The sequence below is a fragment of the Dermacentor variabilis genome, chromosome 4 (assembly GCF_050947875.1).
Source record: "Dermacentor variabilis isolate Ectoservices chromosome 4, ASM5094787v1, whole genome shotgun sequence".
NCBI classification, from domain to species: Eukaryota; Metazoa; Arthropoda; class Arachnida; order Ixodida; family Ixodidae; genus Dermacentor; species Dermacentor variabilis.
In genome coordinates, this window is record NC_134571.1 from 229919786 (window position 1) to 229932842 (window position 13057).

The window sequence follows — 13057 nt, forward strand, 5'->3', positions numbered from 1 at the left end:
TCTTCTTATATCTCGCTTTATAGGTGCGTGTTCTAAGGCATTACGATCTCGCTTCGAAAAGTAATGAGATTCCTTTTGTGTTATCATAAATTGTTTCTTTCCTGATTTAGTGTTTTCCTCTTAAGTAGTTACTCATGGCAGGCTGCTTTTCAATTGCCGCCACCCCGAGATTATTTCAAACTCTCTGACTTCCGCTTAACGTTCTTTGTTGCTGTGTTGCTCGGCTGTTGTTCATCCAACGCGGTTCACCCTATATAGGCCGCACACTTTCTGGTAATCTTCCTATATATATGTATAGTTCTTTTCCTCCACTGTGAATCAATGTAATTCCTGTACACATACCACAACACTCTCCCAACCCAATTACTTTCGGTTTTCTTTCTTCCATATTTCTCAGGATCTGACTCGGTCGAGCACCCTCTCGAGGCGACAGAGCTGCGTGCATTGGCTGCGTGTGTGTGTCTTCAATTTATTATGGTTAGAAGGTATTTTTGTTTGTAGCAGAAAAAGCTAATACACAGGCGTGCGCTATCCGAGCCGCATAGTTTGCTACGCTGACGGTCTCGAGTGACCTAGTGCAAGTCGATGGCAGCGACACGCCCGGATGGGCGATAGGTTGAGGCTGTATGAGCGTCTCTCGTGCTGTACGTACGAACTATGGTACGAAGGTCAGTCTTCATCGCATACCGGATGCACAGCGCCTCTGCTCACTCGCATACCTGGGTAGCTTTTCTCCTCGAGCGACCTTCGTTGCCGATGCAAAGTGTTCACCGGCTCAAAGGCTGATCAAAAGTTCTTTATTCTATGGGCTGATCGCGGCGCCCTCGGCGTAGATGTGCAGGCGCATGAAGGCGCCTTTTGCATCGGTCGACTGGTGTGAACGCCAGCGGAGACGCATTTTTGGAGCTTGCGGCGTCGTAATCCAAGCGGAAACGGGAACGGGACGTGTTGGTGCTTGTGGTGGCGAAACCGTCTTCCTCCCGTGGTGCGGTGCGCAAAGTGGGCTCGGTGATGTGTGCAAAGAAGCACAGCCTTTCTCGTGGTGATCGGTGATGCGTGCGCCGGGGCGGGCGATAGGAGTGAGGTGATAGCGCCGCCGATAGCGTGGTGGTGACGACCCCAGCAGCGCTTCCATCCACGCCGTGCACCCGCCGGCCCGAGGGGCTTCCAAGACGAGGTGAGTCAGCAGTTTCCGCTTGACCTCGGGGGTGGCCGAAGAGCGTCCGTCTCGGTCCAAATTGTGCCCCCCTCGCCGGAAGCGCAGTCTGCTGCTGCGTGACTACTGTCGTACGCCTTCGCGAGCGGGGTTATGCACAGTCTTCGACGGGCAGCGACATGCTCAAAGCCGACGGCGACTCAGCGGTGAGCTCAGCGAAAAGGCGCTTTGCGAAACGATGGCGATTAAAGAAAATAAAGTCTGCATTTGGCAGTAACCGCAAACACCGTCTTGCACGATCTGACAGGTGTCGCGTAACTGCGCAAAGATGAACTTTCTCAAATGTTTTTTTTTCTTTAAGTTCACGAACGAATCGCCATGAACGTGCGTTGACATCGTGCCTGTACTAGTGCAAGAAAAGTGCCCGCTTGCATTCATTCGGTACCATTTGCTTGTCTCCGTCGTAAACAAAATATCATGGGAGTTCTGAACGAGTAGGAATGAGTGAGTGCATCACTTTTCCGTATTCTACACTCGTGGCATATTCGGGCGGTTGTTTCAGCGTGCTCTGACAGTGCTGCAAATGCTATGAGGGCAACTATTAAGTGTTACTGCTGGCATAAGTGTGGAATGCCTCGATTATTTCTCGTGTGGTTTGGCATTTGTGTCTGGAAATAATTTTTGTGTCTTTTCTCGGCCCCCCGCAAGTTGTCTAGCATGTACCCTATAGTAAATAGGAAACTTGAGCTGGGTGGCAAAAAAAGAAAAGATGATTGCGGCGTTAGACATATGTCCCCTTTAGTGCCTTGTAACGCTGGTATAGTTTATCAGATTCCACTCAAGTGCGGGAAAACTTACGTTGGACAGAGCGGCAGGTGCATTAATATTACTCTAAAAGAACACAAACATTCACTAAACAACCCTAATGCATCACATCTAGCGTCACATTGTTTCAATTGTGGTTGTAAACCTTTCTTTGAAGACAAAAATTCTTTCCAGACACAAATGCCAAACCACACGGGAAATAATCAAGGCATTCCACATCAAAAGATTAGGAGACACTTGCATTAGCCATGCATCTTTGTCTCTGTTATAATGCGAATTTCAGTATCTTCACAATACGTGTATTAATCTGAAGTAATCTTTTTTTGTGTGTTTCCTTGTTTGACTTCCATGCCTCCTGATATGTTTAACTGATGTTTTTTACCTTGTCACATTCTTATGCAGCGGTATTTGCAATCACCTATATATATATGTTCTTCGTTTTAATAAAAATTGTAGTTGAGAGCTAGCGCTCGTCCTGTCTGCTCCTTTCTGTGTCCGTGTCACTTAGCGCTACATTCCAAGATCATGGTAATTTGTATGCCCACCCTGCTGCTTTGCCTGTCCAGGTCGGTGAGCATGCATTGCAATTGGTCCCCTGACTTATGAAGCAAAGCAATATCATCATCGAATCACAAGTTACTACAGTATTCTCCATTAACTCTTATCCCTAATTTTTCCCAATCCAGCTCTCAGAATACCTCCTGTAAACACGCTGTGAATAGCATTGGAGAAATCGTATCTCCCTGCCTGACGCCCTTCTTTATTGGGATTTTGTTGCTTTCTTTATGGAGGACTATGGTGGCTGTGGAGCTGCTATAGATATCTTTCAGTATATTCACATACTGCTCATCTACACCCCGATTCCGTAATGCCTGCATGACTGCTGAGGTTTTGACTGAATCAAACGCTTTCTCGTAATCAAGGAAAGCTATATATAAGGGTTGGTTATATTCCGCACATTTCACTTTTACCTGACTGATAGTGTGAATATGGTCTATTGTTGAGCAGCCTTTACGAAATCCTGCCTGGTCCTTTGGTTGACAGAAGTCTAAGGTGTTCCCGATTCTATTTGCGATTACCTTTGTAAATACTTTGTAGACAATGGACAGTAAGCTGATCGGTCTATAATTTTTCAAGTCTTTGGCGTCTGCTTTCTTATGGATTCAAAAGCGTTCTTTCAAGATTCCGATACGCTCGAGGTCACGAGGCATTGCGTATAGAGGGTGGCCAGTTGTTCTAGAACAATCTGCCCACAATCCTTCAACAAATCTGCTGTTAGCTGATCCTCCCCAGCTGCCTTCCCCCTTTGCATAGCTCCCAAGGCTTTCTTTACTTCTTCCGACGTTACTTGTACTTGTGGGATGTCAAACTTCTTAGACTATTCCCTCTTCCATTATCGTTGTGGGTGTCACTTGTACTGTTTAAATCTCTATAGAACTCCGCAGCCACTTGAACTATCTTATCCATATTAGTAACAATATTGCCGGCTTTGTCTCTTAGCACATACATCTGATTCTTGCCTATTCCTAGTTTCTTCTTCACTACTTTTAGGCTTCCTCCGTTCCTGAGAGCATGCTCAATTCTATCCATATTATACTCCCAAATGTCAGCTATCTTACGCTTGTTGATTAACTTGGAAAGTTGTGACAGTTCTATTCTAGCTGCAGGGTTAGAGGCTTTCATACATTAGCGTTTCTTAATCAGATCTTTTGTCTCCTGCGATAGCTTACCAGTAGCCTGTCTAACAAAGTTACGACCGACTTCTATTGCACACTCCTTAATGATGCCAATAAGATTGTCATTCATTGCTTCAACACTAAGGTCCTCTTCCTGAGTTAAAGCTGAACACCTGTTCTGTAGCTTGATCTGGATTTCCTCTATTTTGCATTTTACTGCTAACTCAATGATCACCTTATGAACCTGTTTATTCCGTTTCCTCCTCAAGTCTAAGCTAATTCGAGATCTTGCCATTCGATGGTAAAATTCTTCTGCTGCTTTTACTATACCTTCAAAATTGCTGATGATATTACCTTGCTTATGTCTCAGCACATACATCTTGGTTTGCCCTATGCCAAGTTTCCTTCTCACTGATTTCAGGCTGCGTAAATTTTTTACGGCTTCCTCAGTCTCACTCACATTATAATTTCGAATATCCCTTATTTTTGCCTTTTTGATCATCAGTTTTGACAGCTCCATGCATTCTATCTTATCTCTTGAGTTGGACACTTTGTTGCTTCTTTATTAGGTGCTTTGTTACTTGGGAGAGCTTGCCTACTGGTGGCCTTGGTGCCTTGCCTCCCACTTAAATTACTGCCTCTGGAGCTAGCCTAGTTACGGTTTCATTCATTACCTCTATGTCATCTTTATCTCTCTGTTCTAAGGCTGCATATTTGTTTGCAAATACCAGCCTGAATTTGTCTGCTTGTACCCTTACTGCATCTAGGTTGGCCTGTTTCTTCTTGACCAATTTTACTCTTTCTCTCTTCAAATTGAGGTGAATCCTAGCTCTCACTAACCTATGATCACTGCACTTTACGCTACCTAACACTTCTACAACCTGCACCTCTGCTGGGATCGGCAGAAAGTATGAAATCAGTTTCATTTCTTGTTTCACCATTAGGGCTTTTCCAGGTCCACTTTCTGTTGCTTGGCTTCCTCAAAGAGGTGTTTATTATTTGAAGCTTATTGTTTTTGTGCAAATTCTACCAGCATCTCACCTCTAGTGTTCCCAGAATCGACGCCGTAGTTACCGATTGCTTGTTCACCCACGTGCTTTTCCCCCACTTTTGCATTGAAGTTGCCCATTACTACAGTATACTGAGTTTGCACTCCTCTCATTGCTAATTCAACATCTTCATAAACTGAAGCAAGGTTTGGGTACGGGCTAGTTGGTATTTCATGGTATCTTCATAAAACTGATCTACTTCCTGATCGTCGCAACTGGATGTTGGAGCATAGGCTTGTACTTCCTTTAATTATTATTATTAAACCTCTTATTAAATTTGATTACGACTACTGCTACCCTCTCACTAATGCTGTAGAATTCGTCAATGTTGTCCACTATGTCCTTATGGATTAGGAATCCTACCCCGTATTGCTTCTTATCAGGGAGACCTCTATAGCAGAGGTCATGGCTGTTAGTCAGCACTGTATAAGCCTCACCAGTTCTTCTAATCTCACTAAGGCCGATGATATCCCAAAAAATGTTTGATAGTTCCTCAAAGAGTCCTTGTAAGCTAGCCTCACTCGACAGAGTTCAAGTGTTTCTATCCTCTTGTATAAAACACAATCATCTGCACATAATTGCAGTGGGACAGTTGTACAATACGACAGATAATTAAAAGAATACCAGGAATAGGAGGGGTCCCAGTACGCTGCCCTCGGGCGCCCCAGATACTACTGGCAGGTTTGATTTACAGCTACTTACTTCAGCCTATTGTTCCCATGGATGAAGATAAGATTTGAACCAGTTAGTTATCTGCTAATTTTGAAAGAAAAGATAAATGTTCAGCAACAGTTTTGGGTGGGAGACCTAATGAAATGCTTTGGTAAAATCCAAGAAAATTAGGTCTGTCTGTCCATGGTTATTGATGTTTCAAAGAGGCTATGAACTAATTCTACTTTACTAAACTTTGTAATGGTAGACAGAGCCTTGCAGAATTTATGCTCAATAAGTGATGATAAATTATGCGTTTCGAGATCTGAAGCATAACTGCGAGTCGGCCAAGTTGGAACAGATTGCGTCCTTGTGTTGCCCCTATTCTTCGTCCCTGTTTATTTGCGCACAAAAAGTTTTTCGAGATCATTTGAAAGGTGATTACTGACAATGTGCTCCAGTAGCTTAGAGGAGGGGCTCGTAAGGGAGATGGGCCTGTAGTTATCTATGTCTGTCGTGATTTCACCTTTATGAATGGGGACTATTTTAGCCTTTTTCCAAGTTCTAGGAAATGTACTTTGGCTAATGGATGACTGAAAGATGATTGCTACGTGCTTAGCTAAACACTCAGTGTACCGGTATAAAAAGTCCTTAAACAGGCCATCTGGACTGGTACTTTAAGCAATATAATGCTCTAGAAACCTTTGACAACAAACGAAAATGCACACAATAGGATGAGCACTGTACTGCCAACTGGAAAGTTTATTGAAAAATCGTACAGCTTTTATAACATGTCAAAAAATGCCCATAACTAGATGGTTGAAACGCATGTGTACTGCCTACAAATATAGGTGCTTACCTAGGAAATTCATCTTATGTTTTGTTAGGCTGAGTGACGCAGTGCTAACACATTTATCTCTTGCTTTGGTAATGCAGTAAGCTTCTACAATTTCTCTTTCTTTTTTACTCTTTGCGCACTTCAGGAACCTAGTGTCATGGAACATTGGGGTACATGAGCATTTGTTGCAATGCGTAGCTAAATGTGTAGGCAGTACGCATGCTTGTATGCATACTTGTAGGCTGTATGCATGTGTTTCAACCTTTTGGTTATTGGTGTTTTTTGACATGTTATAAAAGCTCTGTGATCTTTCAATAAATTTTCCAGTTAGCAGTACTGCGCTCATTCTGTTGTGTGTGTTTTCGTTTGTCGTCTTCATCTTCTTTGCGCTGCTTCAAGTTTTGCTCAAGGTGAACCAACTCACCCAAATCAAGTTGTTGCTACTACAGGTAAATAGTAACCCCCATCAATATCTGTAAGATTAAAATAACCTAAAAGCACAATATTGTTGTCCTGACTAAAATTAGAATCCATGAGCTTAGGAAGAGAGGATTTGTTCTGTCGTATTTGGAGGCACTGTATACCTCTCCAGTGAAGAAGACACCACGATTACTTCAATAATTTCATTATTGCATAGTTCTGTGTGAATGTAGGACAGAGGAGAAAAGCAAAGAATGCTCTTCTACATTCGCGTGCTACGCAATGCCGCCATTCTGACTTAATTCGCCCAAGCTTCTACCCGAATACTTAAGTTAGTTTTGGTCCAAACAGCTTTGATGTCACTTGGAACTGGTATAATAGTGACTGCTATATTTTGTTCAATCAGAATAGCAATGCCTCCACCCCTTCCTTTCCGGACTATGCTATATTCTCGGGGAGTAACTTCTGCATGCTGTTGTCTAACCATGTATCCGTAATTACGATAAGGTCAGGTTCATGCTCCAAGGTCAAAGTGCCTCCCCTTAAAGTATAAACCCCATGCAAGCGATCTTGCACGCGACAGCGACAAGCGACGCGATGGAGATGGTTGTCGCGTTCGCTCGTCACCTACAAGTTGCACCCCATGCGAGCGATGACTTCAAGCGACGCCTCCCCAGTATTGCCGGTATGAGGGCAGCAATATAGGCGCCGAAACTAGCGTGACGTGTGCTTTATTAACTTAAGTTGATGTATTTTACTGAAAAAAGCAGCATAAAATATTTCTGAAAGTCTTGCAGTAGGTTCTTATCCTTGCACGTATAAAAATTCAATCGTTTGCTCGTTCCGTGCGACAGTCGGAAGTGCTGGAGTTATGTACATCCAGTTCCGGCTTTTTGCTATTGGCTAGTCGCTCATAGCACTTCCGGGCGACGAGCGACGAATTCTAGATTTGCAAAACCGAGTGATCGCGCGACAAGACCAAGCGCTCTGTTCACGCGACGGCCCGATCCGTCGCTCGAAGCCGTCGCTCGTCGCTGTCGCGCACAAAATCGCGCTCATGAAGTTTAGCCTTTATTTAACATGCTTCTCACATTTCCATTAGTTGTTTTAAAGCACCGATGTTCACACTTTCTGCGTCAGTCATTGCCAAGTCTTTATTCATTGCCACGTTTGTACCTTTCATTACTTTCCTTGTTCCAGGTAAAAATAAGCTAGACTTTGCAGCCTTTTTTCCTTTCCTTCGCTGCTGAGCTCCATAACTTCTTCCTGGTTTCCGCAACTCTCTTTAAAAAGTCCTCAGAAATGCTGTAATTTGTTCCCTTAAGCCTCAAGCAGTTTAGAATTCTGGTTTTATCCCTGTAGTCCGCAGCCCTGAAGTTTACCGGGCGGGTTTTACCAGCCAATTTCTTGCCAAGCCTGTGGATCTTTTAATTGAAGTAACATGTACCTTCAGAATGGCACTAAATACCTCGTCATTTACTTAGCAGCATTTCTTCGGTTCTCTTTTTTCTTTCTTTTTCTGCAATTTTTTGAAGCTCCAGGGCTAGGTGGCATCCCGAATGCTTTCATTCATGATGTGTTACTGCTGTCAGCCCAGTGATGAACCGTTATATAGGAGTGAAGCGAACCCTTTCAAGAGTGGCAGGAAGGCCACAGTTGCCACCTCAAAGAAAGGTAAAATTTGTTAAACTGCAATAGCGCCTTCTGTCACCATGAAAAATAGGTCTACTTTCCCACAATTCTATTTTATTTATTCTAAATACCTGCAATGCCCAAAGGCATTATTGCAGGGGGGGTGAGGATGCATAACTAAGCAAAAAGTGAGAAAGGAAAAAAAGAAGACTACAAAGAACATTGATAAACCACAAAAACTCTATTACTACAATAAAAACCCTACTCTAAAAACTACAAGAAAGCAAAAAAAAAAAAAGACTACAGGGCACGACAAACGAGTACTAAATGAAGACAACTGCACTCGTTCATACATCTGATAACAAGGCCCGAAACGTTGGTTCAGATCGGCACTCGAAAGTTTGTTTGGGCAACTGGTTGCATTCACGAATTGTAAGTGGAAAAAATGTGCTTTGATAAGTGTTAGTCTTACATTTAATTTCTCTTAATTTTCATCCGTGATCCAAGTCTATTTGACCTGAAATGCCTTGGAAGCAAATAAATATCTCGGCATTGCTGGCGGCTTGATCACTTTGCTTGAGTTGCGACTGAAAGGTGTATAAAAGCTTTCAAACAATTTTCGCGAAGGTTGTGGGATCGTTCACCACCTGCGGCAAGTTGTTTTTTCATCCCTTTCATTTACATTTATTTATAGTTTATTTTTCATTTATTAAGCACGAGTAATTTCCCATATGTTTTCCTTGGTGTCAGTGATTGTTGGCTTCTTATGATAAGAGTAAAAGAAGCGTCACTTGAAAATTTGCTGCAAATCTGTTTTTTTTTATATGTGCCGATCTCGTCATGCACAGGGATGAGGTGCCATGGCTGCAACTGCGTGTCACTTGCATATAGCTTCAGCCATAGTGAAGGAAGTGAAGGAACTTTCTTTTTTTCATTATTAGAGAAGGTGAGCTTGCGTGTTTTGTAGTTTCTAGACTAATGATATGAAGAAAAAAAAGGTGGGCTTGGTACATTGATTGGGCAGTGGAAATAATTGTGCTTCCCACCAGAGTACTTCTGCAAGTTTTACTTAAAAGTCTGAATTTTGTACAGGGAACATTTGTGACCATGTCTTGTAGAAAAATTGTGTAAGTAGACACCGGTGCTGTGTGCAGAAAATTCAGTTTTGAAAATATTTACAGCATGAGAGTGTTGCGCAAAATACTGGTGTACTCTCGGGCTCCAAAGAGGGCATTAACCTGAAGACAGGAAAGCAGGTGGAATAAAACCTTCACATAAAGTGGTACACAAAACTTGTCATGTTGAGCCAACTTTTTGAACCTGTGTGTTTGGTAGTCTCTAAATTCTTTTGGAAATGTTGAAGCCTTCCAGACAACAATCTGACAAGTCGGAAATAATTTCTGCATAATAAATTTTTCACTACCATTTGAAGTTTGCCTTCAGACATAATGCATGGAAAATTTTTTAGTAGAAATGGCTAGCCCTGAAAGCTTAATTATGAGCTTGCAGAAGTTGTGTTTTTATTAGACAGATACAGGATGTAGCAAAACAAAGTGATGACAATAAATTTGCAATACACTGAGCCACTTAGTAAGCTCTGCCGTATATTTTCACTATAGCGGTGGCAAACGGCAATGCTATTTTGTTGCAGCATGCTTTCTGTGTAGCGTTGCCACAGACAATGCATGCTTTGGCCTTATTGTGAACAAAACAGCTAAGTAATGCACACAAATGTAAATCCACTGCAAAATGCTGCCTCTGCACAAAACAGAAATCTACAAGGGGTCAGCCGAAAAAGAGCATGTACACTTGGTGCTTGCACAACACCAAAGACTGCAGAAAAGGCAGACCATGTCGTGGACACATGCAACACTCATCTAGGACATCAGGATAAAGGCCTCAGAATAACCGTGAAAAGGCACTCTATACCTAGAAGTGCACTTCTTCATTCCATGGAACACCCTGTGAATGTATGTGATGGCTGCAAAGCACCTATTCCTGGGCCTAAAAAGTGCTTTCCTTAGCATGCCTGAGAAATAAATGTAACAGGGCAGCGCTAAAAAACAAGGACGATGAAAGGAATGTACACAGGACAGACACAAATATATATATTTTTTTCTTCTTTCTTTTTTTAGACTCGAAGTGGAACTGCTTACCCCTTTAAACAGAAAAAATTCTTGAATGGCATGTTGTCAAGGTGATGAGATTCATGCGGGCAACTTCTGCTCCTCGCCTACTTTGATTAAACATAAAAGCGCCCAAGGGACTAAAAATTTATTGCAGTGAAGCTCGTTTGGGCTGGTTGGTGCATTCATGAACACATAACAGGGAAGCATGAAAAAATGACGATGATGAAAGGAACGTACACAGCCCATCCTGTGTACGTACACAACTAGCCCAAACAAGAGCTTTGCTGGAAAATAAAATTGTGTATGTAAAAGCAGTGGGAAAAGTTGGTAGACTGCAGAACATTTGTAATTTACTGCATTCTGTTGTCCTGCAGCAAAAACAATGTTGGCCAGACCAGAAAATTCATTAACAAATGGTTAAGGTGAACAAAGTTTCAGTGTATGGATTTCTTGTGCTTGGTTCTCAAATGTGTGGGTGCTGCCCAATGTTTGCGCACGCTCCCGTCCTAGGAAGGACAAGGTTATCGTAGCGTAAAAGCTGAACGTGTCGTCGCACTTTGTGAATTGTGTGTTAGGAGGCCATCTATATTGTCCCTTAAACAGCTAGATTTCCGGTGCAATGTGGGGGTAGAATCTTATGGCAGCAATTGTGTCATTTATTAATGTTTTTTTCTGGCTAGTATTTTTCCATTTTGTTTCTCTTATTTCTAGAAATGGCCGCTTTCACGTGATCTGTGCCACAATGCGTGAGAGGCATATAGTATGGCTTGGTTTTGAAATTGTGCTGAAGGTAGCAACGTGTGTATTCCACATGCCCCCTTTCTGTCCCAAGATGAATGGCCCACAAGAAGAGCACATTGTGCCGCTCTCTGCTTGTGCAATGCATTTGAAAAGGTGGCCCCTGACAGCAAAAAAGGTGGTCCCTGAAGGTCCAGGCAGACCGCCATTGGAATATGAACCTGGCGACGTTTAATGCTAGAATGTTATCTAGTGAGGCGAGACTAGCAGTGCTATTGGAGGAATTAGAAGGCAGTAAATGGGATATAATAGGGCTCCGTGAAGTTAGGAGGCCAAAAGAAGCATATACAGTGCTAAAAAGCGGGCACGTTCTGTGCTACCAGGGCTTAGCAGAGGGACGAGAACTAGGAGTCGGATTCCTGATTAATAAAAATATAGCTGGTAACATACAGGAATTCTATAGCATTAACGAGAGGGTGGCAGGTCTTGTGAAACTTAATAAGAGGTACAAAATGAAGGTTGTACAGGTCTACGCCCCTACATCCAGTCATGATGACAAGGAAGTCGAAAGCTTCTATGAAGACGTGGAATCGGCGATGGGTAGAGTGAAAACAAAATACACTATACTGATGGGCGACATTAATGCCAAGGTAGGCAAGAAGCAGGCTGGAGACAAGGCAGTGGGGGAATAGGGCATAGGCACTAGGAATAGCAGGGGAGAGTTATTAATAAAGTTTGCGGAACAAAATAATATGCGGATAATGAATACCTTCTTCTGCAAGCGGGATAGTCGAAAGTGGACGTGGAGGAACCCGAACGGCGAGACTAGAAATGAAATAGACCTCATACTCTGCGCTAACCCTGGCATCATACACGATGCGGACGTGCTCAGCAAGGTGCGCTGCAGTGACCATAGGATGGTAAGAACTCGAATTAGCCTAGACCTGAGAAGAGAACGGAAGAAACTGGTACACAAGAAGCCGATCAATGAGTTAACGGTCAGAGGGAAAATAGAGGAATTCCAGATCAAGCTACAGAACAGGTATTCGGCTTTAACTCAGGAAGAGGACCTTAGTGTAGAAGCAATGAACGACAATCTTGTGGGCATCATTAAGGAGTGTGCAATAGAAGTCGGTGGTAACTTCGTTAGACAGGATACCAGTAAGCTATCGCAGGAGACGAAAGATCTGATAAAAAAACGCCAATGTATGAAAGCCTCTAACCCTACAGCTAAAATAGAACTGGCAGAACTTTCGAAGTTAATCAATAAGCGTAAGACAGCTGACATAAGGAAGTATAATATGGATAGAATTGAACATGCTCTCAGGAACGGAGGAAGCCTAAAAGCAGTGAAGAAGAAACTAGGCATTGGCAAGAATCAGATGTATGCATTAAGAGACAAAGCTGGCAATATCATTACTAATATGGATGAGATAGTTCAAGTGGCTGAGGAGTTCTATAGAGATTTATACAGTACCAGTGGCACCCACGACGATAATGGAATAGAAAATAGTCTAGAGGAATTCGAAATCCCACAAGTAACGTCGCAAGAAGTAAAGAAAGCGTTGGGAGACATGCAAAGGGGGAAGGCAGCTGGGGAGGATCAGGTAACAGCAGATTTGTTGAAGGATGGTGGACAGATTTTTCTAGAGAAACTGGCCACCCTGTATACGCAATACCTCATGACCTCGAGCGTACCGGAATCTTGGAAAAACGCTAACATAATCCTAATCCATAAGAAAGGGGACGCCAAAGACTTGAAAAATTATAGATTGATCAGCTTACTGTCAGTTGCCTATAAACTATTTACTAAGGTAATTGCCAATAGAATCAGGAACACCTTTGACTTTCGTCAACCAAAGGACCAGGCAGGATTCCGTAAAGGCTACTCAACAATAGACCATATTCACACTATCAGTCAGGTGATAGAGGAATGTGAGGAA

The 13057-nt window shown here is 42.8% G+C and overlaps 1 protein-coding gene across 10 annotated transcripts in view; it reads left to right on the forward strand.

Moving 5' to 3' along the window:
* The first annotated feature begins 209 nt into the window (after positions 1-209).
* Positions 210-13057, forward strand: part of LOC142580170 (proton-coupled zinc antiporter SLC30A1-like) — a 203967-nt gene continuing 191119 nt past the window's right edge. For 3 of the 10 annotated variants that reach the window (XM_075691031.1, XM_075691032.1, XM_075691033.1), the window contains exon 1: positions 9083-9193. In XM_075691031.1, the coding sequence (XP_075547146.1) occupies positions 9098-9193 (96 nt within the window). In that variant the 5' untranslated portion in view covers positions 9083-9097. The other 7 variants (XM_075691036.1, XM_075691039.1, XM_075691040.1 and 4 more) reach the window with 6 other exon arrangements.